Genomic DNA, 25,422 nt, shown 5'->3' with positions numbered 1-25,422 from the left:
CGCATTAAGCCAGCGAAATCCGGGTTCGTAAGGAGTGACTATTTATACCGATTCACGACAAACACAGCGCCGTATACTTATTTACTTCCTACACCATCTTATCTTGTTCTCCGTAGCATCTTTCAAGAATATTTCTAATTGTAAGAGAAAATGAAGGTCCTTTTGATGTAACATTCTCGAAGATTTCTCCATGATTATGCACGTAATTACTCAAAAATACCTGAGATTAATTTGCTATATTTTACGTCATTCTCTCATTACTATGCCTCGAAGTCTCATAATAAAATACTTGACATTCGACTCTACCTATAATTCGAAATAATATGATTAAAATTTTAATAATTTATTTTCATAAACATACAATATGAATAACATTTGCAGAAAAATATTATACGGAAAAAATACGATAAATCGATTCACGAATATAACAGCATCTCGTTTTAATGGTTTTGAAAACCCATCGCGTATCAATAGAAAAATATGCTCCATTTATGATCGCGTTCACGCGTGTTTTATTCACCCCGAACCGGAAGTGGTAGGTGTATAGTCTCGCAATAAAAGGGGGAAATCCTTGCGTGTAAAACTCACGTGGTCCATTTCATAAATAGATTCGGTCGTGCGGCAGGAAGTCTTGCCAGATGCTGCAGATGAATCGAGCTTTTTTACATTCGAGACTCCGTTGATGTCCAACCTATTTTATAACAGTTGACGATTCCGAGATACGTTCGATCGGCGTATTTGATCGGTAGAGCGATTCTGGTTTTGTAATGCATCGCGCGTGTGCACCTTTAAGTTGCGGAACTCACAGACGCTCCATGCAATCTTGCTGTTAATACGCGAACGATAATAGCGATCGCATGGTAGTAACGATGAGGTGAGATGAGGTTACCTACACGTATCCCTTGCAAAACGGCGCAACCGGCCTTTGACGGAATACAGATCGTCCCGGGGACACGCGGCGATCGCGTCGACGGAACTGTCGATAGCGATCGACAAGCTGCAGGTATAACCGCGCATGTAATATCGCCGTAAGAGGATACCCGCGCGTGATTGACGCGAATCGCTTGGAATATAAATTCAACATTAACGATAATAATCACGACTTACGGTGAGGATGCAAATGCAAATTCTTAAAAAAAAGAGTATCTTCTCGCGTGTGATAAATAAATAGGGTATCAATTTTGTTGATAATTTCCTATGTATTTTCTGACGATTTTCTACACGTTTTTGTAGTGAGTCTAAAATCGACTTTTTTTTTTAAGAAAATTACTGCAAATATCGTTTTATTTTTTACGAAACTTTTGATAATTACTATCAAATTTACTATCGAATTTTTTTCCCCCGGCGAGAATTATTTTTGATCGTTTGTTCTTCCAATTGATATCAACTTTTCTTTTTTTTTTTTTATAGACGTCGGTAAATTTATGCAACTCCACGATGCTTTTTGTTTTTGGAGCACGAGGTTGGTGCATCGGAAATAAATATCCGAGCTTGCCGAAGTTCACGTGCGAGGACGCGTAAAATCGATAACCCAAGATACCAAATTGGATGTTACGACGGTAATAACCGTCGAATTACATGAAACGACCGGCAATGGCGCACGGTCGGCATTCCTTCTCGGCTTTCGCTACGAAATTTCTTGCATCTGCAAGACGCGGTCAGGCCCGCCGTCGCTCGTGTTAACGGACGCGGTATTTCACACGCCTTTAAACGTTCCGTGCGTGTAAGTGTAAATGTTAACTTCCGTGTGCACCAAACGCGTGTAATCGTTTCTCCCGAATCCGTCGCGCGGTGATCACAAAGCGCACCTGGCAAAGAGCATAATTGCACATCGTCTTTACAAAGTGTCCACGAATCTACACAAATTTGTGTATTTTGCTAATACTCCGTATTTTAGCCAAAGTGTTTGTCAATTAATTGCTTCATAAACTTAGTCAAAATAATGTTTTTCGAATTTCGATGGCACAGGTAAAAATTAAAAAATATCTGTAATTTAAAAAAAAACATCTATTTTTTTTGGCTTCCAACGTTTTATTACTCTTTTTGTATCAAAAGTTAATACTTTGTTACGATATTTGCGACCGAGAAAAAGAAATGTATGATGAAATACGGTCGATCCATGGTCGTAAAGGCGAACGTGTTAAGGCGAAGCATCTTCTCGCCTGCAATCGTTCGCTCGCTTGCATGATCCTCGAACGAGGAGTCAACGGCGGTAGAATAAAAATGTCCATTCGGCGTGTGTTTCGATCTCTCGTTTCGGTCATTCAACCTGCTCCTCTCCGTTTCACCTCCTCGCGCGCACGACCGCCCACTCGTCCGAAAATTGCACCTTTCAGATCGGGACGCCTACTCGCTCGCGCTCGCCTTTATCGCTCTGTTTTTTCCGCTGCCTCGGGGCGCCACCAAGAACCGGAAACACTCCACCAAAAGATAACTATAATAAGAGGTAGAGTACATTGTGCAAGCACAATATACTTTAGAGAACATTACGGTGGACGCAAAATATCATACGTGACTCAACGTTTCGTCATAATTTTTGTGATATTTGTGGTATGAAAATTTTATTTAACCCTTTGACGTATACATTTTTCCTTACATACAAATTTCTTGAAACTTGGTGTACAAGAGGTTTTTTTAGAGTCGTTGAGTCTGAGTACGCAATCAGATTTTAAAAAATTTTTAAATTTAAAACGGCAAATCTGACTGCTATTTTCAAAATGCACTGCCGCACTGAAAACGCAATGACGGTTATATTGGATTCACTATTTTGAATTTTTGTATTTTTATTTTATAATCAAAATCAACGATCCAGAAAATCGAGTAGCAAATTTTTGTTGCATTAAATTCGATAACTTGTTACGATTTTGGTCCGTCGTCTTGTATTTTTTGTAAATTTTGCCATCAGATTCCAAATCAGCGACCTCAAAAACTTTCGGATACCAAGTTCTAATATATTTTATATAAGAAAAATGTTTTGTTATAGTACATATTACACAAATAAAACAAATTTGTCAGACTGTGCTGCCGCTCTAAATAAATCATTGTGAAATTTGAAATTCTTACTTCATATTCGGATTCAGCGATTCATAATATTACTAGATATAAAGTTACAAAGAAATCAGATTGCAAGAAATATAATTTTTTTAGTTTTAAAAGATGTAACATGTATGTAACATCATGCTTTAAAGGATTAAAAAATATTGACTTTGATTATTAAGTCTGAGAAATTTTTGATTTAAATCCGATTTAACTTATGAAACAGATAGGGTTTGACCACATACTGGCAACATTTTTCATCTGTCACATCTAAAGGAATCTCGGGAAGATCTCGCCGATGCCATTCGTACGGTGATTTTAGTATTCTCTTATTAGTACCACCACATGCACTCGTTTCATCCCGCTCCGCCGCTTGCAAGTCGCTTTTTGCTACTTCGCCAGAAGCGCCGACGTGCTTGCGCGAAAGCCGGCTCTCGTTAAAACGATAACAGCTGCTCTAAGGCTAAGGCCAAGGTTGTTTAAGGCAGTCTTCTTTGGTAGATAGATAGATAGATAGATAGATAGAGAGAGGGAGAGAGAGAGAGAGAGAACCTATCTCTTTCCTTATCCGTCCCTTGCATGAAGAGAACCATGATATTTTTTGTTTTCTTTTGTTTCTCGAGCCAGAAAAGCTCTTTCTTTGTAAAAAAATCGAAAAGTTAGAATCGAGAAAAATTTATTTTTTGTGGAATTGTAATAAAATTAGAATATAGGAATGTAAGACAACATTTGATAGTTTTTAAAAATTTGAAACCGATAATAAACATCATTTTGTTGCGTAATAGACTGCGCGTACCAACTTTGTTGTTCGATCTCTGCATCAAGATATCCAGAAAATATGTTTCCGCTCTAAAGACTCTAGTTAGACGATTGCTAACCTGTATCTATGTTAATTAGAGTAGTATCAACCGTGCCGGCTAATGTAAATAAGATGGCAATGATCATGAAGATAAGATCATGCAGCGTGCAATGTTGGACCGGCTCATAAATTGAATACCAACCTTTGCAATGGGATCAAGGAAGAAGTAAATTGAATAGGAGAAAATTCCGGCTCAAAGCTTAAAGACATTGTCTAAAAAACAATAAATTTTAATTTTTAATTATTATAGTCAAAAATTTTTTTATATTACTAGATGGTTACTGATGAGTTCCACGATTCACTTTTTAATTATTCATTTTTTTATTATAACAATTTATGTTGATAAAATTTATTTTTTAGCTATATTTATTAACGCAGATGCAATTAAATTTATGATAATCGTAACAATTTTTAGACTGAATATTATCTCGAAATTTTAAGTAATCCGATTGTGGAAAAAATTATCTACTTTGAAAGCAGATTTAAATCGAATAAAAGACATATTGAGTCATAATCAAGATTATGGCACTTTGCACTTAATGCATTCGCGAATCGAAGACTCCAGTAACAGCAATTTATCGATCAAATTGAGTTTCCTGATGTAGCCTCTTTATGTCGCGCTGATAAGATCAATATACGATATCTGTGAAATGAATGGTTTATATTTTCACAAGAGTTCTCGTTGAAATTGTTGAAATATTATCTCGCAGTTTTCGTGGAAGACATACAAATCCATTATTTCGTACTAAATGAACGCATTGAGATAATTGCAAACTATAAAATTAATGAGAACGGGAACAATATAGAGGTAATGTAAAAAGTTACGTACATATAAGATAGAAATAAATTCGTAAAATATGCTATTAATTAAGAATTCAATCGGATAATTGCATTGGCTAAAATATATGAAAATTGTTATTCTAACGACATTTCAAATTTTAAACTCATTTTTACCTCATAATATTAGATAATTTTGATAAGACTCTATTTCCTTCTCCCTCATTATATCTATGAACATGAAAATCAACATCTAGAAGTCATACATAACTTTGTATTTTTAAATGCATTCTGTTTAATTAAAAACAAACTTTGTTTTATGGATTTTATGGAGGTAACACTAGTTTCTACTCATAAAAATAAAGTCGTAATAAATTTCCGTTATTTTTACATTAAAATTAATTTTCTAATCAATATTCTATTTATTCGATACATATTTTGTAAAGCGTGCTCGATGGATCGTAACATATCTCGTTGATAAACGACGTTTCGAGGCGTATTTTTTCCATAATAGCTGATTCCGGATGAAATTTATCGGGCGCTTTAACTCAAACCTGTTTGTTCCATGCTAACCACTATATTAAACATAAATATGATATATCGACTTCACGCCATAAGTTACGTTTTCAAAAATAAATCTCTTAACGTGCGTACATTATTACAAAATATGTTCTTTTTTATTCTGCTTTCATAATCAATTTTTATATGAGATAATAAAGATAATAAAATAATATGAGAGTGCATTTAAAAACATATGTACAAATATGTTGCTGTGTGAAATCGGCCCCCCACTACTGAAATTAAAAAACGACCATTATCACGATTGGTGGTCGTTTGGTAGTATTTGGTAGTTCATTCTTGATGATTGGTAGTCAACATTAAAAATAATAATATGAAAAAAAAACATAAGAGCGTGAAGTTAGCCCTTCCTTTTGCAACATGTGATTTTTCAGACTGCGTAAGTAATAATAACTATAAGCATTCGTTCGATGATTGTTTACTGACGTTTGGTAGTTCATTTTCGATGATTGATAGTCAAAATTATTAATATGAAAAAAAGATATAAGCACGTGAAGTTAGTTCCTCTTTTCGCAAAATATGGCTTTCCAGACTTCATAAATAATAATAACTATAAGCATTCGTTTGATGGTTGTTTATTGACGTTTGGTACCCTGCATTTGACTCTTATAATTAATCATATTAATATTTGACCTTTATAATTATACGATTTCGTAAATCTTGTTACAGGAAAGAATAATAGGAAAAGATAAACGTTAAGTAACCGAACTAATAAAAGTTAATTGATATTAATGGGATTGTGTGAAGCAGGTGTTGACCCTTTTGGCGTTGAATCATCTAATCGCGACGCTACGCGGCATTTCCATTGTACGAAATCGCAGTAAATTGCCGTACGGTGAGATTTATGTCGCTTAGAAAGTCAGCGGCGTACTTTTCGCGGTGAATCGGCGTTTTCGCCGCCATATAAATCACCCCTGCGTACATCTCGCTTTAGAAAGCGGTGGTAATCACTTGACTTTTCGACAGCGGGTTAAAAAGCTTCTTTTTTTTTTACACGGACAAACTCGTATTCGCGACGTTAAAACCCGCGCGTTAAACGCTTTACGTAATTTCTCTGCGCGTGTAAGGAATTAATATTTTGCAACGTGACGATTTCATTAATGTAAAAGTGAATATTAAATACATTATTAATTATGAAAACATATTTCATTAATTTTTTATCAGCGCTACTTTACATGACGCTTCCAATAATAATTTCATTTAGTCAATTATTCCCTCGTACCCTTCACCTCGGGTACAGGGGTGTTAATTTATAACAGACGGTTATTATTAATACAGTTGGCTCCGATACGGTACGCTGCACCGTGACGAAAGTCGTCGACGCGGAAGCGATCGGGACGGGGAAAATGCGCAGTCGACGGCGAGTTTAATTCAACGATTTGCAACGTGTCTTCCCCGCGTGCGCTTTATATACTTTGTTGTAAAGACGTCAGCGAGCTGACAGCGCGCCAGACACTTGAAAGGGACGAGCCAGTCACGCTCGCAGATCAGATCCTTTGTCGGTCGTGCAATTAAGATAAGGACTCGCAGGAGGAGAGAACGTTTCCTGTCACGGGGCGGCGATGTGTCGCCTCGCGCCGAGAGAGCGCCGCGGCGGGGCTCTTCGGAAAGAAGTCAACGCTTCCACGAAAGGGGTTGATTGGCCGAAGCGCTGTTCAATTTGCATAGCTATCATTCTAAATTGCGGTATGGGAGGTCCGAATGCGGTTACTGCCGGCGTAAAACCTCGAGCAGAATGATTCAGCGAATAATATACATAGGAGTCGTCCGCGAAGAGTTCCGGAATCGGCCAAGAAAATTTTCTCTGTAAATAGATAGATATCTATTTGCAGAGAATATTTTTCACGTGATACATAATTTTCGAATCATTTTTAAATTAATTACTATCGTAAAATAATAAGTGTGTAATACTAGAAATTAATTGATAAATTACCTAAAATATGAAAAAATATATCTACATTTATTAGTTGTTTTCTGAATTCTCAAAAAATTGTAACGCCAAGTTTTTAGCGCGGATGAAATTATCTGTAGCGTTAAATTCTAACAGATTTCGCGACAGTGGACAGCATTAGGAAGCACTTAACTCAGGTGGACTGTCATAAATCGAGTTAGTCCCACTCTGAGTGTACGCGTGATGCATCTCGTTTAGATGTCGTTATCCGGTACGTCGCGGAGGTTATCAATAACCCATTAGCGCGTCGTATTAAATGGAGATTGAATTAAAAGGCTCGTTGGCCAGAGTGACGGGATGATTAATAATCGGTACGTGAACGAATATCGCGTAGGCGGCGGCGGTGTCACGATTCGATCCATTGAAGGAGAATGCGATCGTCCGAGTAGAACGTAATGTAATGTCGGCCACCGTCGTGGGTAGTATGTCCATTAAATTTGTTGCTACATATACGTTTACGAGCGTGAGATCGAAGCCCGCTTAATCTAATGATCTGATAGACTGGATTTGGCATATTGCTTGTTCATGCTAGTTATCTTTATGATTAGCAAGACGCGACGGAGGATAAGCGCAATTATAAATATGCATCGCTATTGTTTTTTTGGGCCATCATGATAGAGGTGCAATCAGATATTAATATTTATTTCTCATAAAATATTCTGCAGTTAAATATTCAACTTAAAAAAAAAACTTGTAATTTCGTGACTAGCGATTTATCGAGTGCTGTCTTTGCCTTCTACTTTTATTAGGTTTAAATCTATTTGTTTACGAAGTATATTATTAGGATGAGATAGTAAAAAATAATCTCAATTTTTTGTAAGCTTTCTTTTTAAAAAAAAATTCTGGATCTTTATCTCATACTTTATAGCCATGTATGCCATTACATATTTCGTTATCTCGCGCGTTACACTAAAAACCCGACGATTTACAAACTGTAGGGACTGCTTCAATAATGTATAAAAAATATGGCTCTCCCCCTAAGTGGCGTGCGGTGTTTAGATTTCGGTAGAGAGACTCGCACGTCACAGATTATCGCCTCCCTATAACTCTCGCATGGAAAAAGTCTCGGGCTCTCGGTCGGCTTATCGGTCTGAGAACCACTTGTTACACTATGAGTGCGAGACTCGTAAGTTCTCTCGTAAGACCGTTGATCGTAAGCTTTAACATCGTGCACGCGTGCACACATACACACACACTTCATGATTGTCGCACAATGGACGCGTATTCGAACGTCTCAGAAGCGCAATTACCGCGAATTGCGTTTTTATTCTACCCCGTTCTTTCCCGCACTCCGTCTGCCCCATATTTCTTTCCCTGTATTTATTTTCGCCGCGATACTTAGCGGGACGTCAGTACCGTTATTGCGTAATTCTTCAAAAGCAAAATATGGTCCTGCATTCCGCGTAACTTCAATGTCGATTGAGTATTTGCAGTTTTACGAAAGTGCGTGTAACTGAAGAAAAGAGATATTAATATAGATAGCAAGTATACATCGTTTTTGATGTGACAGAATAATTTATGATTTAATTGATAATTACAATTTTCTTCTCTCAATATTAATTGTCATTTTAATACGGTCACGCGTTTCAATCTTATTTTACAAACAGTCATGTCGCGATTAATTTCTATTAGCAGCAGTGTGAAAATACTAATTTCACAAGTAATAGTACATCATTTCAAGCATCATTGCTACTAATTGCGGGATGTTATGTCCATTTGTGAGCGCGCCATTGTCAAGTGCGTGTATAGCGAGGAAGGATAGGTCGGAAAACGATTATCGTAGAGCGACTCGCAATCGCCATTGTTATCATCGGCATTGTGGCGATACTTTACGCGAGACGGTCACACCGTTTCGAGTTCATTATCTGACCTGGTGGCCACGTGGTGGTTGCGCGCCGTCCCGCCGCTCAGGCATTTAAATTGCACGCGCCGCGAAAGCGACTCTCGCGGCGGCGTGCGGCGCAGGCCGGTGGTTCGCGCGAGAGACGCTGCATTTACCGTATCCACAATTGCAGTCCGCTTTGACGTTTACCGCGCACCAGGTGCACCGGACGTGTGTAAACAAAGAATTGTTATCGTGTGTATACCGCGTGCGGTCTATTACAGTAGTTGCTACTTGCATCCTCTCATTGTACTATTTGCATTCTTTCTTGTATTCGTAATCGTTCGTGAACGGGGGAGGGAGTTCATAAAAGGGTACACAATATGAATTCCCTATCACGCGATCGCATGGCATTCTCGTTGGACTCGGCTACGAGCGTGCGAATACTGTTACGTGCTGCGACGCGAACGACGCAAAACTATTTAAAAATCTATTTAAAATAGAAAATTAGCGAAATAAAGGCCAACAAACGAGCAAACAAAGATATTGCAATATGCTTTATTTTTACAATTATATAATTTTATTCGGTAAATCTAAATAAAGCGGAACGTTCCGACTTTATTAAGCTTCTTCAGCCGCAACTACAAAATTTTCAAATTATAATTAATTCAGTCCTATTTGAAGAACACGCAACGTTTCCCTTTCCGGTATGAGTCATAGTGACTCAAAGTCAAAATCGTCCGAAATCACCGCTATTTCCTTGATAATCCTTGGCAGATTAGATTTGATTACTAATGAATTGACAATTGTGAGGTCCTCCGCGGTTAACATCCCGCCGGCAACGTATCTAGTTTATTTTTAAAACTCGTCGCTTTTAGTTTCTGCACAAATCATTCTTGGGACCGTATTCTAATAAACGTATCTATCCTAAATAAACCAAATAAATTTTTTATCATTTATGACATTTATCTTAATCTGTTCTAAGACGCCTAATCAAAGAACCTATGCATTCCATACTGATTGTTTACGTTTCCCTTCTACACAATAAATCGAGCCAGTAAATATTTTTCATCTTACAATACTCCGCGTTATTGGTTATTATTTTACGAAATGCTCCACCTCTTAAACTTGAATGAAGATCTCTCTCGATCGAGAACAGTTTATTCTGTCTGTCGTCTCTCGCAGCGAGTGTACTTCATCTCGTAATACTGCTCTGAATAAAGTATTTTGTAAGTTGTCAGTTGTCGATTTTCTTTAATTCTGAATATATGTATTACGTATTACGTGGCTTTGGCACGTAACAATATGCACGCTCTTGAACAGATTAATTTATTATAAATATATAACGCATATATACAAAAAATGTTTTCATATTTTTACGCGTGTATATAAAGATTTGTATTTCTTTCGATATTACAGACATCAAAATTGCGGGACTTTGAAAAGCTGAAAATTTTAAAATCACGTGGATTACTTGACCGTACAAAGTAAAGATTATAATTTCACTAATCAAAATACGATGCAGCATAGTAAGCTACACGCGTTGACATGGATCAGATTGTGTTTAATTGCGACCAGTTCTCACCGCGGACGAGACTATCGGGCCGTCGCCGTTTCTGTTAATCCCTCTTCTTATCCCGACGTCGTATCACGTCGAATTCTTGACTGGCGCGTACGAGTACCGTGACCATTAATATTACGCCTCGTTAATCCCACAGAGAGCGAGTCTGATTAATCGATTGAACCGCATGGCGATCGGCGGGCATCAATTATGGCCGCACCGACGGGTTTTCGTTTTCAGCCCGATATTCGCCGCGGGATGCCACTTATATACGAATAGCCGGGATCGATAATCGATTTCTCGCGGCGCACAAACGCTGCACCTGTAATTCCGGGCATCCGTGTAAATCAAGTGAAAACGCGACGTCCCGAGGCAAAAGCGACTTACGCGCGTGATTCTTCGCGGTCTTATTAATGACAGCGATGACAAGTTCGAATATTACAGAGACTTTTAGCTCTCTTAGTTAAAATCTGATTTAAACAAATTAATTTCGCAGTCGATAGCTTTGAGATTTTAGAAGCAAATAAAATTTAATAGAAAAGTGGTGGTCTTTTGTCATATTTATTAATCTTTGCAAAATTTAAAATTATGATCTCTTTTTTCATTAATTTTCATTCATATTTGAATGAAATATGTAATCTTTTCCGAGTATCATTTTGAGACAATAAAATAAAAAATTTACGGATATAAAAATGTTTTATTTTACTTAATTTTATAAATACAGAGAGATTTCTGATGTTTCTGGAATTTCTCAAATTAAAGAATACTGAGTTTTTTTCCATGCGACAATCTTAAATCTTAAATTTATTACTAAGTGGTAGTCAGATGTATGAAATAGCTTATAAATGCACGATGTTATATAATCGACATTAAGAAATGCTGCTGCTGGAAGGTCTTACCGCGTACAGAGATGTACTTCAACTCAATGATAGTACACAGCTCTAGCCTGTATTCCATATGAAAGAAAATTGACTTTGACAGTCTGAAGTGCCGGTCGCGCGGGCACTTCTTTTCACCGTCTCAATAGGATGTCTATAAAAATACACCGGCCGTCTGGGAAGTGCTCGATGTATCTTCTTTGCTTAGTAGGCTCGCGATTGCCCGAAGATAATCCGAGAATGAAGTGGGTAGGAATTCCGTAATTCGTCACGATCGCACAATGGCGCACGTGCTGTACCCGAGGAGGCCGGATCTCTTGGAATCACACAAGGGGTCCTTTAAAGGATCTATTGTAGTCGCGGTTTTCGGGATCGTTATACTTTTCCGGGTTTGTAGAGCGTTAGGTTTTTTTCCATTCTAGCCTAGAAAATCCTTAGAGATTCTCTTCTCGACCTATGCCCGAGCACATATATTGACATTAGACCTATTGAGGAAAGAACAGTTAAAGTAGCATTCCTCGAAATCTCGACGCTCATGACTACCGCTTTCTCACTTTTCACCGCGCGCCGCCGCGCCGCGCCGTCAGCCAACAGACGCGCTCGTCGAACCGCGTTTTACACGCCCGATATGTTAATGGAGATGTAAAGCGACACGTTCTCCTCGGCGATACGACACGCTCGATAATTTATTGTAATTATTGTTGGGCATCCGGATTCTCCGCCACGTCAAGCGCTAACTCATTGCACGTGTCGCCAACGGGACCCGCCGCCGATTTCCATTCACGTTTCGCGTACATATACGTACACTTGACGTGTCACCGCCAATCCTCAAAAGCGAGTGGGTTTTATGGCGACGTATGACGCAACAATAAAATGTGGGCCCGCCGCACGCGCGCGCGATTTCGTTCTCAAGCCAATATTTCATTACCGATACCCGGTTTCGATACCGGTATCCGTTCTTGATTTGTAGCCCGCCGGCGAAACGAGTGTATCTGCTACCTCGCAATATTTCACCGTTGTTACCGGCAATGATTGCGCGATTTACTGCGCGTATCTTAACGGCTATGAAAATGTAATGTCGTTGGTGCGCATGCACATTTTCTTAATATTAATATACACGCAAAATTAGGAAAAATTAATTCACGTATATCTAGAAATAGAAAATAGTTGTATTTATTACTTAAGCAAAACTAATTTATTATTTATTGAAAAGATAATATTCTGTTATTAATTAATTATCTTATTAAAACAGAATATCGTTAGTAATTTTACGTTTTTTCTCGATATCATTTATAAAATTTAGAATATAATAAACTTTTTTTTAAGTTTGGACTAAAATATACGAGTAATGTAATGTATAATGTCACATGCAACAATTCCACGATTAATTACTATAATTTAAAAAGAAAATTTTGAAAGCCGCTACAGGAGCTCAAGTTACTTTATCTTACGTCACCGAGCGAGAGACTTGAATCGAGCGACCAGTAGCTCGCTTCATGAGCACATGAATATTTTTCTTTTGTGCTCACGAGAGGATACGATCCTCGAAACACGGGTGAAACAAGCCGTAGCTGGCTGAACTATTAGTCACAAGGACCACCAAGTGCGTTCCCGGCACGGCCCAGTTGCATGTGAACCAAACCACATCGGGGTATTTTGTAAACACGTTATCGTGAACACGAGAGGAAATGGAAGCCTTAAGTGCGGCCGCTCGAGCCCTCCGAGAGGACACGATGCACCTATTAGTGGAAGAAAAAAATTCCTCCCGTAGGTAGAAACGGCTCTAAGCGCGTCTCATTTCGATTCTCGAGAGGAAGGAGTTCGCTCTTTGCAGAACAATGAGCTTGTAACGCGTGTGTAACGAACCGGAGCGAACAAATGGCCGTCCGTACGTCGTCATTGTTTTTCGCCGTGAATCCGCGCTCTATTTGTATGATTAGAGTTTCCGACGAGTCATGCGTATCGTTCGAAAGATTCATTCTCATCACGGGAAGCGCAATGAATAACGAAACACATACCTCATAAATTCTGTCAGAGTTCAGCTGAGATAATATTGGCTGTCGTCGTTAAAGATAAGTTCGAATCTAATTCAATTTTATTCTTTTTCCATTTAGTTTTCCGTTTGTAGAGTTTAATAGGCTTTCTGACGTTTTCTCGTGGCCGTGTCGTCTTGGGTTAATCGATTCAGTCGTTGACAAATCGTAAAAGCATTGAGCAGGTAGGATTACGACGGCATAATTCTAATAATAACGGCAAGCCTCGTCGGCCAGCGGTAATTACGAGAAGTCTTTATCGCGACACGGCCAAGCTCCATCGAGCGTGCATCGGCGCCGCGTCGTTCTCCGTACCCGGTATATCTCTTGGCGTTGCTTGCATGCGAATCACACGAATCGCGATCTCCTCTCTTTCCCCTTCGCACGACGCGTTGCGTAGGCTTACTACACACGCGCGTGGACACGTGCGTCGCGCCACGCCGGCCGGTCGACCGGCCGGCGGAAAGACGGAACCGGGGGTTATTTCTGTCGTCATCAGTCACTCGTAGCAGGTTTAAGTCGCGCCGCGGCAGCACGAGAGAGAGGCAGAGGAAGGAGAGGAGCACGAAAGCGGGAGAGGAGACTCCGATTTCGTGCGCGCAGACATGACACAATGCCCGCAGTCTCTGCTCCTTTTCTGGAATCGCCGTGCACGCGATCCTCCCCCTTGCCATGTTGCGACTATTATAAGAAGAGAGTATGTACATATGAGAAAGTGGAGTATATAGTTAGATATACAAGGGAAGGGAAAGCGCGCGGGATGCACTGAATCACGAGAGTGCCCCGTCTAGGCATGAAAGTTAACAAGAAACACTCTTTTATATTCGAACGTATTTTCTGAGTAAGCGCATTTAAATAGACGACTAATTATAGAACTGCTCGAATTAATTGACTTCGACGTAGTAAATTTTAAAAATGGAAATAAAGAAGGCACTAAATATAAGTTCTTAAACTAAGAATTTGAATAAATAATATGAATTTAGTGCTTGTAATACTCTACTGAACATAATAATAATTATGCAATACTTTCTTTTATATTATTGTGGTGTGCCGCACTCTTTAATTTCTTATTTTAATTTTTTACTTTTGTTTGCATATTTGCAATTATTTTTGCAATCTCACGATGAATAATAATCATTGCATTTATTGTTACGTTTCGCTTGAGCTGCTAATTCGATCGTGAGACGCGCGTGTCTTGAAACATTGGCGGACAGACCAATTCATGAACGGAAGGATACATCGCTCACGACTAAATAGCTGCAGCGTAGCAGTAAATGTTCTCGAACCAAGTCTCCGCCAATTTCCTGATCGCTCACGTCTTCTGTCGCATGTCAACGCGAGCCACGCCCGCGCGCAATGTTTCACGCGTCGGAAATCGCATCGTGCGTTTTCAGCACGTCGAACGCGCCTCTTTGGAATTCGCAGAGCGATCGTTACGGCAGTAGCTGCAAGGTGCAATCGGGGGTGCATCGATGAGGCAGGGAGAAGTGGTAGTGATTCACGGTAATCGATGGATGCTTCAAGGACGGATACGATGGTGCGGCGTTACCTTGAACTTGATTGTTTGGATTTAAATCGTTCTTTGAATTTCTCTGAGGAAACGTGGAATGAAGATGGAATGTGAGACGGTGGAATGTGAATGCGATGAGTATATAGGAAAGCTATCTTTAATATGAAATTGTCATGAAAGTGGTGATGATATTTTTTTCACTGGTGTGGTCTAATAGTGTGCAGATATTTTCTTTTCCTTTTGGCACGTGGACCAAATTCGTTTTATACGTTAATCTAATGTAGAGTACCTTTTGAACAATTTTATTGTTTGCTAATATCACAAGGTGTTGATTCATTTATTTGACAGCAAGAGGAATGTTTGCACATTATTAGACACCTTTTAATAAAAGATGTCATTGTTGTCACTTCCCCATTCAGACAATGCTCTAGCCGCGAGAGGAATAGGAGCGGCTCGGAGCAGACTGCAGCCCCGACACGCGCACAATGCGCGTCCGCTCGCTCTCCGAGCGTACGCCCAGTCGCTTTCTTTCTACGCGAGCATAATGCGCGCAGTTTGGTGCAAGCAGCACGTCCGGGAGATTTCTGCCACGTTGTTCTTGAAATAGGGAGCTACGTGAGCGCGCATGGGGGGGCTTAGTGGGACTTGTAGAGATTCGTCACCGGACCCAGAACAGCGAGCAAAGGCTTCGCCTTTTACGCGGCGAGCGTTCGTTTTGTTAGGGATTTTCTGGTGAAGATGAACGAGACAACAACTCTGCGTAGGAGGGATGCTCTCGCGTACTATTTGCGTACATCGCCTTTCTGTACTCAGAGTGTATCTGATTAATTTCGAGATTAATCTCAAACTTAATGCGAAGTACTAAAAAGAAAACAAAATTATTTTGCAACTAATAATTTAACCATAAACTCAAGTCTCTCGGGTAAATGAGTTTTTAAATTTTCTTTACAAGTAGTAGTAGTATAGTACTAGTAAATATGTTAAAGACGTATCTGTTTTCTCCCTCAGAATGATGTATTAATGAAAAACGTGTATTCGAAAGAGCGAATCAATGAGGAAAACGATAAAAAGCTCGTTAGCAACATGAAATATTGCGGCGCGATTAGTATAATCTGATTAGCACATTCCGCGTAGCGCTCGGAACATCGTTAACGATCTTTCTCTCGCTATATCGGCTGTGTGAGCTTTAGCGGGGCTGTTATTAAATATTGTTTAAATGAGCGATACCGAGGGATCATTATTTCCCGCCATACGCTCACGTGGCGGCGTGTGTAATCCGCACGAAGTGAGCATTAATCAAGTGTGATGGATCATGAGTCGTACACCCGCAACATATAATACTGACTAATAACAGTGATTTTTGGCAGGATGCACCACGTAATTCTCAGCATATATATCTTAAATCTGCGATCAAGATTGCAAACGGCAAGACTGCAAAGGAGTCATCGATATTTTATTTTAAGAAAATTCATATTAAAATTATGAGATATGGATCATCGACATTTTCTGCGTAAATATTTAATAGCTTAGAATTAGAAACAATTTACTTACGGTATTAATCTAAAGACGAATAAAAATGTATGACGAGTTATTAAAGTTCTGTCAACCGCTAATCAATTCTCGAGTCGGAAAGGAAAAAAACCCGACCGATTGCTTCTTCCGTTGCAATTTCCACGACGCGATGATCAATTCATTATCACCGGCGCGGCACGGCGCAAAGTATCTTTTATCTCCTGGGCGCTGTTCCTCCCCCCCCCCTCCTCTCTCTCTTTCCCGCGGATAGCTCGTCACGTTTCTTCACGTGTCGCACGATCTACACTCTGGGTAACCCGTTCAGGTGTTACCCGGAGAACCGGGTGCGACGACGAACCTGTTCGCCGCATCTTCGCGCTGCATCTCCTCCTGCTCGCCGCTCGGCAACTGGTTTCGCGTTGCGCTCTGTCAAAACCTGTCGATGGATGCGTTGCCTAGCAGAAAATGATGGGATCGGTACACGTCGCGGCGTCGGCCGCTTCGATTACACGTTTCTTTCTTCATCTATTCCTTTTTTTTCCCCTCTTTCTCGCCACTCACGCGGCTCTTCCGACCGAAGATATTGCGTCAATCCGAACGTCGCCCGAAACACGAAAAATAGCGACTCTTTTTTGATGCATTGTAATTACAACTGGCATTCGTCGGAAAGTAATTACACGCGCGCGCGTTACGGTAAGGTTGTAATTGACATCTCTGATCGATCGGAGCTTGCATGTACTCCGCATGCAGCGGATACGAGTGAAAAGCGTTTCTTGTAAAACTAGTTAACTGTTAAAAATTTATGACACATGTTAAATCTCTCTCGTAATCTATTAAGTAGGAAGTATTTTTCAAGATCATACTTTCTCTCGCAATTTTCTATAATAGGTTAACATTTAGAAACGTTAAAAAATTATTGTTACAATCTTTCCCAGAAAAGAAGTGTACGCGTTTATTATTTAGATTACAAATTACGAGTGAATATAATTATTAATTTAGAATTAAGAAGCAGCGATTAATAAATTTTTATTGGCTATATGTACAACTTTATAAATCTATCTAACGAAAATCTCAGGGAAAAATTTCTCCGAAGACTAATGTATAATTAGCTTTTCCTTCATGAATTTTCCGCGTCAGACGAATTTATGAGACGCTAATGTACACCTCCGACCTCACAGGCAGACGCTTGTGAATAAACATAGCTAGACACTGAGACTCACGATGATTTATCGACGCTACATACCAATGTGCCGATTCATTAATAAAAGGCACCAGTAGTCTCGTAAAACAAAACTAAAAGAGGATTAACGGCTAGAACAGAGTTTTAACGACGCGCGGCGGCTCTATTTTGGAATCTTGACAGTAGTTTTGACGATAACAGATTCAACAAGTCCACATTGTCTCAGTTTTATATTGGCAGTTAATTATGATGACAATTATAGCACTGTTAAAAAGTCATCATGATTTATAACGTAAAACTTATTGATACAAATTTGCAGTGTAAAATAAAAAATATGACATTTTTAAATATCAAAATTTATTTAATATTATTACTATAAATTTATTTAATATTATTATAATTATTATCATATCTTTTATTATGTGCCATATAATTTTTCTTTTGTATTTTGATCTAACAAAAATTTCCTGTTTTTTTTTTCAGCTGCGAGAAGTTCGTACAGTCTGAATAAGAGCTTGAAAAATAGCGGTCTCTTTCCGTCCACATTTAATGTCGCCACGAAAGCGGATATTTACGTAAACGCGACGTGCGGCGAGGAGGGCCCGGAGACTTTTTGCAAGCCCTCGGAGTCATCGAGATGCGCCGTCTGCGACGCCAGGAGTCCGGATCCTGGCAAGAGGCACAACATCACCAACGTCCTCAACTCGAGTCCGGGTAAATGGTGGCAGAGCCCTACGTTAGCCAGAGGCGATCACTACGAATACGTCACAATTCTCCTGGATCTCAAGCAGGTAGATTTTTAAGCAGTAACTGTGAATAGACCAAAAATTTTTAAGCAAAAATTTCTACAAAGATTACACGCGTAACAATACATTCTCATAATTTCAATGATTTTAAAGGGCTAGATGAAATGAATTTTTAAGCGACCGCACTTAGCGGTGATTTATGTTCACACTTGAGTTCGCTTTTACTTCGTTTTCTGGCATCTCTTTTCTTCCATGGCGCATTATATCGCATTAAAGGTCCCTTTTCTTCTCCGAAAAATCGTAAAATAACCTTTATCTTCCCCTTATACACTCGTTTCTTGTATTGTGTTTTTCGTTGTCGATTTTTATTGCTTGCTCACAATGGGGAAAATAGACGGAGGAAGAGAGAGATACAAGAAACGAGGGAATCGAAATTGATTTGCGCGACGTGCGACAGAGAGAAATACGTATAGGGCAAGATGGAGTAGATAGAGAAGCTTTAGAGGATCCCTTTCCGGAAATTTACGTGCCGGCACGCAGGTATGCTCCCATGTAGCCCTTCGTCCTTTAACAAATTGCGAGCGGCGGCGGAGAAGAACGTTTTAACGAGCACAGCGGCCCTTTTTTTTGGAGAGACTCTCGGTAATGAGGACGTAGCTCGAAAGTACCGCGAAATGGATCCGCAGAATGAAGTGCCGACACGACAAGCAAGGGGGAGTTAAGTTTTGACGAAAAGGAATTTTATTCCATATATAGAAATTTCATTCCACGCGTTTCTAAAGTATACCAAAGCAAATCGTCGGTAATTAAACGTCCTTAACGAATTATATTTACAAATGTGATTTTTTAAATATAAAATTAAATATCCGCAAATATTATAAAATTTATTAAGAGAATACAAAATAAATATTAACAATACTAATATTTTTTTATCATTATCATACAATAAAAATAAAAATAAAATGAAATAAAAGAAAATTAAGTTTGTATAAAGTTCTATATAGTTAATAAAAAGTTAATCATTGCAGGAATTTCTTTCAATTCTTTTTATTTTACGACAAAGCTATGAAATTTACGTTCCAAGAAAATTAATGTATAATATATTCGGATAAATATCTAGATTGTTTAGAACGTTTATGTTTACCTGAGAAATCTTATACCCCAGAAATCTGGATAGTAATTAAATGTCGAATGTTTCATTGGAGGGCGAACACGTGCGCACGATTCGCTAATTGATCCTCCCACGGGAGGATGACAGCCGCAGGGTCCTGCACATAATTGATACGTTAATACGCCTGTACAAAACCAGCACCGGTACCACAATAATGAACACGTTAAGATAGGCGAAATCTCGCTGTGTAATTAAGAGAGACGCAGAGTTGGTGGGCCGCAACCTTGGCCTTTAATTGGACGCTGATTGCAAGCCTAATTCCTCTTACCCGTTCGGGATATCTTCCGCGTCCGATCGCGTCGTGGGTGTTTCGTTTACAAAAGCCGATTCTCCCGTAACGGTCCGTAACTAAAAGACTTAATTGAACCACGGACCAATAATATGCACAATCGAATTTTCGTTTCCTGAAAGATAAACCTTTTGGACAAGATAAACACGACGAAATTATTTTTTAATAATAAACTCGTAATCGTAATTATACGTCGTAAGTATAACAGTATTTGCTATAAGCTATTATGTTAAATGTTTTTTATATTAATATTTAATTAATTACAAGAATATGAGCAATAAGAAAGAAATTTAATATAATTATTTAATATTTAATTTAATATTTAAATTGATGAAGTTGTTTTATTTTATTTTGTGTAATCGATTGTATAATTTTGTAATACATAATAAAAAGTCAGCATATTACGAAATGAAGCATAATTAAGATTAAGTTTGAAAGAAAGATAATACACAGTGGTTCTTCGCAACATGAGATTTAGGATCCGCAGCCCGAGGTGTTTCTCTTCAGGTAATAATCCTAACGATATACTCTTGTTGTATTTTTTTATGAAGAGAAAATTGCTCGGGATTCATTGCGACATTTTTAAAATTATGGTCCGTGAATATCGGGAATGATTATGCTAATCGGCGAATAAGCAGGACGCGGGGGAATATATTTATGGTTCTCGTTAACGTTCATTGCGCTTATTAATTTTACTGCCGTTCGCCGCTGCTCATAATTGTTTCATCCCGCGAACCGATGTTAAATCGATATGATACGATCGACGTTGTTGTTATTGCCTTTGTATAGTTTTGCAAGCCACGACCACCTAAGTTGAGAGAAAAATATCTTCTTTAGCAAAAATTGATAATTTAACGTTAAAAATGATGCTTAATTTACACTTTATTAATTTTGTACTTATTATTTCTTTAGAATAGAATTAAAATAATATAAGCAATGAAATTACTAAACTTTTTTTTTAAATTTAAGGATTTAGTAACTAGTATTTGTTAGCAGTAATTTAAATATTATATTGATAACATTAATCAGCATTGTTAATTCAAATATTTTTATGAAAAGCCAAAAATGATGGTGCGTATTGGTATTGCATTAACTTGAAAAGGAGAATTTTTCGCAAAATGTCAATATGTAGAGGAGTTAAAACTTATTTTCGGATTTGCTGAAAGAAAATTCTCTCGCATTGATTGGTACCGTTAGCTCGTCTCACGTGTAACTTCTGTTTGCGCTACTGATTGGCACAAGCGAGCGTGAGGATCAGCCCCGCCTTCCGTGCGAAGGCGTACGGTGGAATAAATTAATTTGTCTGTGCCTAAAAAGGCCGCCTGATGGACAACCTTTATTCTGCTGTACACGGTGAAAGGGCCCCGAGACCGTGTTGCGCAATAATTAGTAGACGGCTACAAATGATCGTCAAACATTGAGAAGGGAACGATCGCCGCGCCGTGATTCGTGCGGGTCCTTTTTGCCGAGACACGCCGACATTTCCTCGCGGCAAGAGAGGAGGAGTTAGGATGGTGACTGACCGCGTGGTCGGTATGAAATTCATTAGTACTCTTAATGGAGCCTTGAAAATGCATTTAATATATTTTGCATGCGGAAGAAAACAGAAAATCGATTACGCGGAGAAGATACGATAGCTAACGAAGTATCTTCCATAACAGTCCGAGCGCGATTAATAATTCTTAAAAATTGAATAGGAGAGGAGGAGTTACAACGGCCGGTCCCCCGTCGTTGCAGAAAATTCATTAGTATTCTCAAAGCAGTGCTGAAGAAGAAAATATATTTAATATATTCCGCAATACGCGAGAGAGCATAGAGTGAAGGATAAGTTACATGGATCGCCTAACGAGGCGTTTGCCTGCACAACAATACAGATAAATACAAAGATTAATAAAACATTTTGAAATCGGGTCGTTCAGATAATAGAACATTTTTTAATCTTCACTGCAAAGTAATGTTAGTTTTCAACAATCAAAATAATGCAACATTTTAATAATATATAGAAGGCAGTATAAGTATCAGAATCAGCATATTTATGATATCGATATGTTGCGCCACTCGCGTGGATCACCAAAAAGAGAAATGATCCTGTCGAAGGATCACGGAAGGATCGGACCGCGCGTCAAGCCGCCTCCCTCGGAATAGCGTCGGAATGAAACGGGCGAGAGAGTTTATCGCCCGTCGTAGATCGACGCCACCTCTAACCCTGCGATGAGATATCGAACGTGAAAAGGAGCAGCGAATGGTATTCACGTCGAGCAGCGACTGAAGTTCGAATCCTTCATTGTTCACGGATTAACGAGTCGAGTTGCCGTCGTCCCTCGAACGCTTGTCCCGAGGTCCTCGAACCTGCGCGCACGCCGTTTTCTCCTTCGGCCGGGTGAATGAATCATCTTCCTGAGGGGCGAGCGGGGAGGACGACTGGAACGGAGGGGGAAGAAAGTGAAAGACGGACGAAGTCACGAAAATAATACCTCGTAGGGTGGAAGATCGCTCCTCGTCCGAAGGCGGACTTGTTTCTTTTTTCCTATTCATGGACCGGACCTTGCGGGATCGCGGATGATGTACGCATATGTTACACGACGAGACACAATCGTGGGCTTTTTTTCTTCCGGATTTTACGACCGCGCGCGTATCATTGTGCGTTATTGGATCGTTATGAATCGAGATGCGGGACGCTTTTGAATCAAGCGACATGGTACTCTGCTCATGATGCAGCATGCCGAATTCTTTGCAGCCATAAAAACGTGAAGAGTAATATAAGCTTTTATCTTATTTCTCTTTGTCTATTTTTTGCCTTGCAATTTGATCAATAATACATTGAATTCTCTATATAATTTTCTAAATCCGAATTCTTTCTGTGATGGAGTTGATTTTCTCTTCTGATAAGAGAATCTACGATAAAATTACTGAGAGAAACGGATAAAAGATGAGTGTCTATATAGATAAAAGATGAGTTTCTTTACATAGGTAGATATCTATAATGTATAAATTACAATAAAGCGTGATAGTCTCCATCGAAATCGTCGAATGTGCTTGAGATGATTGTCGGGCGGCCCGTGCCTTTTATCGGAACAGCCACCGTTATGGCACGTCACGAATTTACCTCGTAATTCAATTCCCACGGCCAGTGGCGATAATTACAGACCGCGGCGCGCGGCCCTTACGTACAACGGATCCACGGCCAGCCATCTTTTTGCCTTCTGCTCAACAGCAACACCGTTGGTCGTCCGCGTTTATAGGACGAAGCGATTAAACCAGGTTTCTTCGGGATGCCAGTCTCCTCAGAGCGATAATCGTCCCATCGATCCACGGCCGTCAATTAAAAGAAATAAATCAAAGCGCGCCATAAGCCGATAACAGATCGTAATCGAAATTATTAATCGTATGATGCAATTTAGATAATAATTATACATTAAGTCTTCTAGTTTTTACACTTAAACGAGATGTTATTTTTAAAACAATTATCCAAAGATGATCTATATCATTTTCTGGCGTATTAGAATTGAGCGTCCGAATCCTTTTTTTTGGCATCTTCTGCAATTTATCTTTAGTTTAGATCTATATTATCACAGCAATTTTCAGCTCAGTTATAACGTATACGAGTATACGTTCTGTATGCGCTCGATCGATTAAGTGCCGTGCCGTGCGTAAGATCGTTCTCTTTTCTTGCTTTCATGCTTTTTTCTTGCTGCTCTCTGTGAAAACAGCTTGCCTGCCGAGTGAATGGCGTGAATTATTATCCGGGGCCGTGTTCGAACCGACAGGGATCTGGTTATTAAGATATTTCGTGGCCCGATGATATTGCCCTGAGCCTTATTGAAGACTCCCTCGGTAACAAGACGAGATGGGCACACGACGATATTCGCGCTCGCGTCTTCACAAGAGCGCAAATTGCTTTTCTTTGATTCGCAAAACCGGCCGATAATTAAAACGTCATTTTATTTATGACGGAGCGAAAATTTTACAGGGGACGTTATCCTCGCGTGCGCATGCGTAAGAAGACCGAGGATCGCGCGGAGGTGAGAAGACACGCACGCGAATCGCACTCGTATCGGAAATTGGCTTTATTCGTTAAATCAAGAAGCGGAACGAAATTTAATGCGACATTCCGTTTATCGTGCCGCGAATCTTATTTTACTGCGATGTTAAGGCAGCTTCGAAAGGTCCGCGCGGCAAAAGGACCTTTCGAAACGAAAAGACGTACGCGCACCTTCTGCGCCTTTCGAAAGCGGGCTAAGCAAGAACATAATTCAATTAAATATTGATTTGTTTACTCTTAAAAGTGTTACTTATGCGGTCCCGGTTTCGCTGAAATGTTATCGGCGATACACGAGCTTGCTGCACGTAAACGTTTAAAGTTATCCGCGTGGAGAATTTGCATCCCCGTTTTACGTCGAACCGTTTGAAAAAGATCGATGGCTGGTCTCTGTCGAAAGTGCCTCGGGTAAGAGAGGAAAATCAACTTTTACGTTTCTCACAGGTGTGCGAAATATTTTAAGGCTCCCCGACCATGACGCCAGTCGTCGTTGATGGAAACTTATGAGCCAACGCTCAAACGCGACGATGGCACGTCGTGACCGGTCGAGCCGGAACGAAATGTAAGAAAATCGAGGTATAAAAGGAACTGACGATAAATCAATCCGGTCGCCTAGCCTGCTCTCTGACCGAAGGTTGAACGAATTGAGAGACCGCAAAATTTTCCGCAGAAGATTGTGGCGCAATACCACTTAAATATTAATTTTTTTTTTCCTCTTCGATCAAGATTACTATATCCAGAATCGTGATGCAAGTAGGAGTTATTTGATCATCGTATATTGAAGCAATAGTAGAAAATATTTTCCTCGCGGAGGTATTGACGATCGAAACGTGATGTAGCACCGTATTTGGAAAAATATTTGTAGTGTACATCCCGTTATAAAGAGGATCAGAGGGGTCGTAATTCGCCATTCGTGACTCCGAAGACGGCGAGAATGGAAAGCGAGAATACCGCGCCGGTGATAAATCGGATGAATTTCTTGCTTCTGCACCTCGTATCGAAAGCGTGTCAATTACGTGGTGAAATTTAATTACTTGGAATTATATTGAAGCGGCGAGAGACCACGCGAGCGAGCGAAGCATGAGAATTATTTGCATTCACACGAATCGCTCTCGTTCGCTCCGTGCTTGTCGTGCGCGACACGCGTTTCCTTAATTGCGATCGCGAAATTCCATATCGGGGATCAATTGAGCGTATCGAGGATTCGTGATTGGAAACAAATTATAATCGTGATGGCCGGAGGTGTAACGGGATGACAACATTAATTTGGAGCAATGCGATTCTCTTGTATAGCTCGAGATAAAAGGGAAATCTCAATCATCTTCGATAACGATTCTGCATTTAGATGATGAATTTGTCGGGCCACCCTGGCTTATTTAAAGTGATCACTTCCCGCCGCGTCGTTACACTCTGACAACTTTACGGCAATTAAGCTTGTACCGCACGCGAGTAGCGCGCTTTCGGGTTATTTTTAAGTCG

General features: G+C 39.6%; 1 protein-coding gene across 1 annotated transcript in view; it reads left to right on the top strand.

The window, feature by feature from the left end:
- The window catches only part of LOC105447832 (laminin subunit alpha-1), a 150,368-nt gene that overhangs the window by 8,631 nt on the left and 116,315 nt on the right, over nt 1–25,422 (top strand). Inside the window, exon 2 of the mRNA XM_011686058.1 lies at nt 18,182–18,489. Coding sequence (XP_011684360.1) covers nt 18,182–18,489 — 308 coding nt within the window. The remainder of the gene's footprint in view (nt 1–18,181; nt 18,490–25,422) is intronic.

This window comes from Wasmannia auropunctata, unplaced genomic scaffold, assembly GCF_000956235.1.
Source record: "Wasmannia auropunctata unplaced genomic scaffold, wasmannia.A_1.0 LD336116.1, whole genome shotgun sequence".
In the NCBI taxonomy this organism is placed as follows: Eukaryota; Metazoa; Arthropoda; class Insecta; order Hymenoptera; family Formicidae; genus Wasmannia; species Wasmannia auropunctata.
This window is presented reverse-complemented; position numbering and strand designations above follow the sequence as displayed.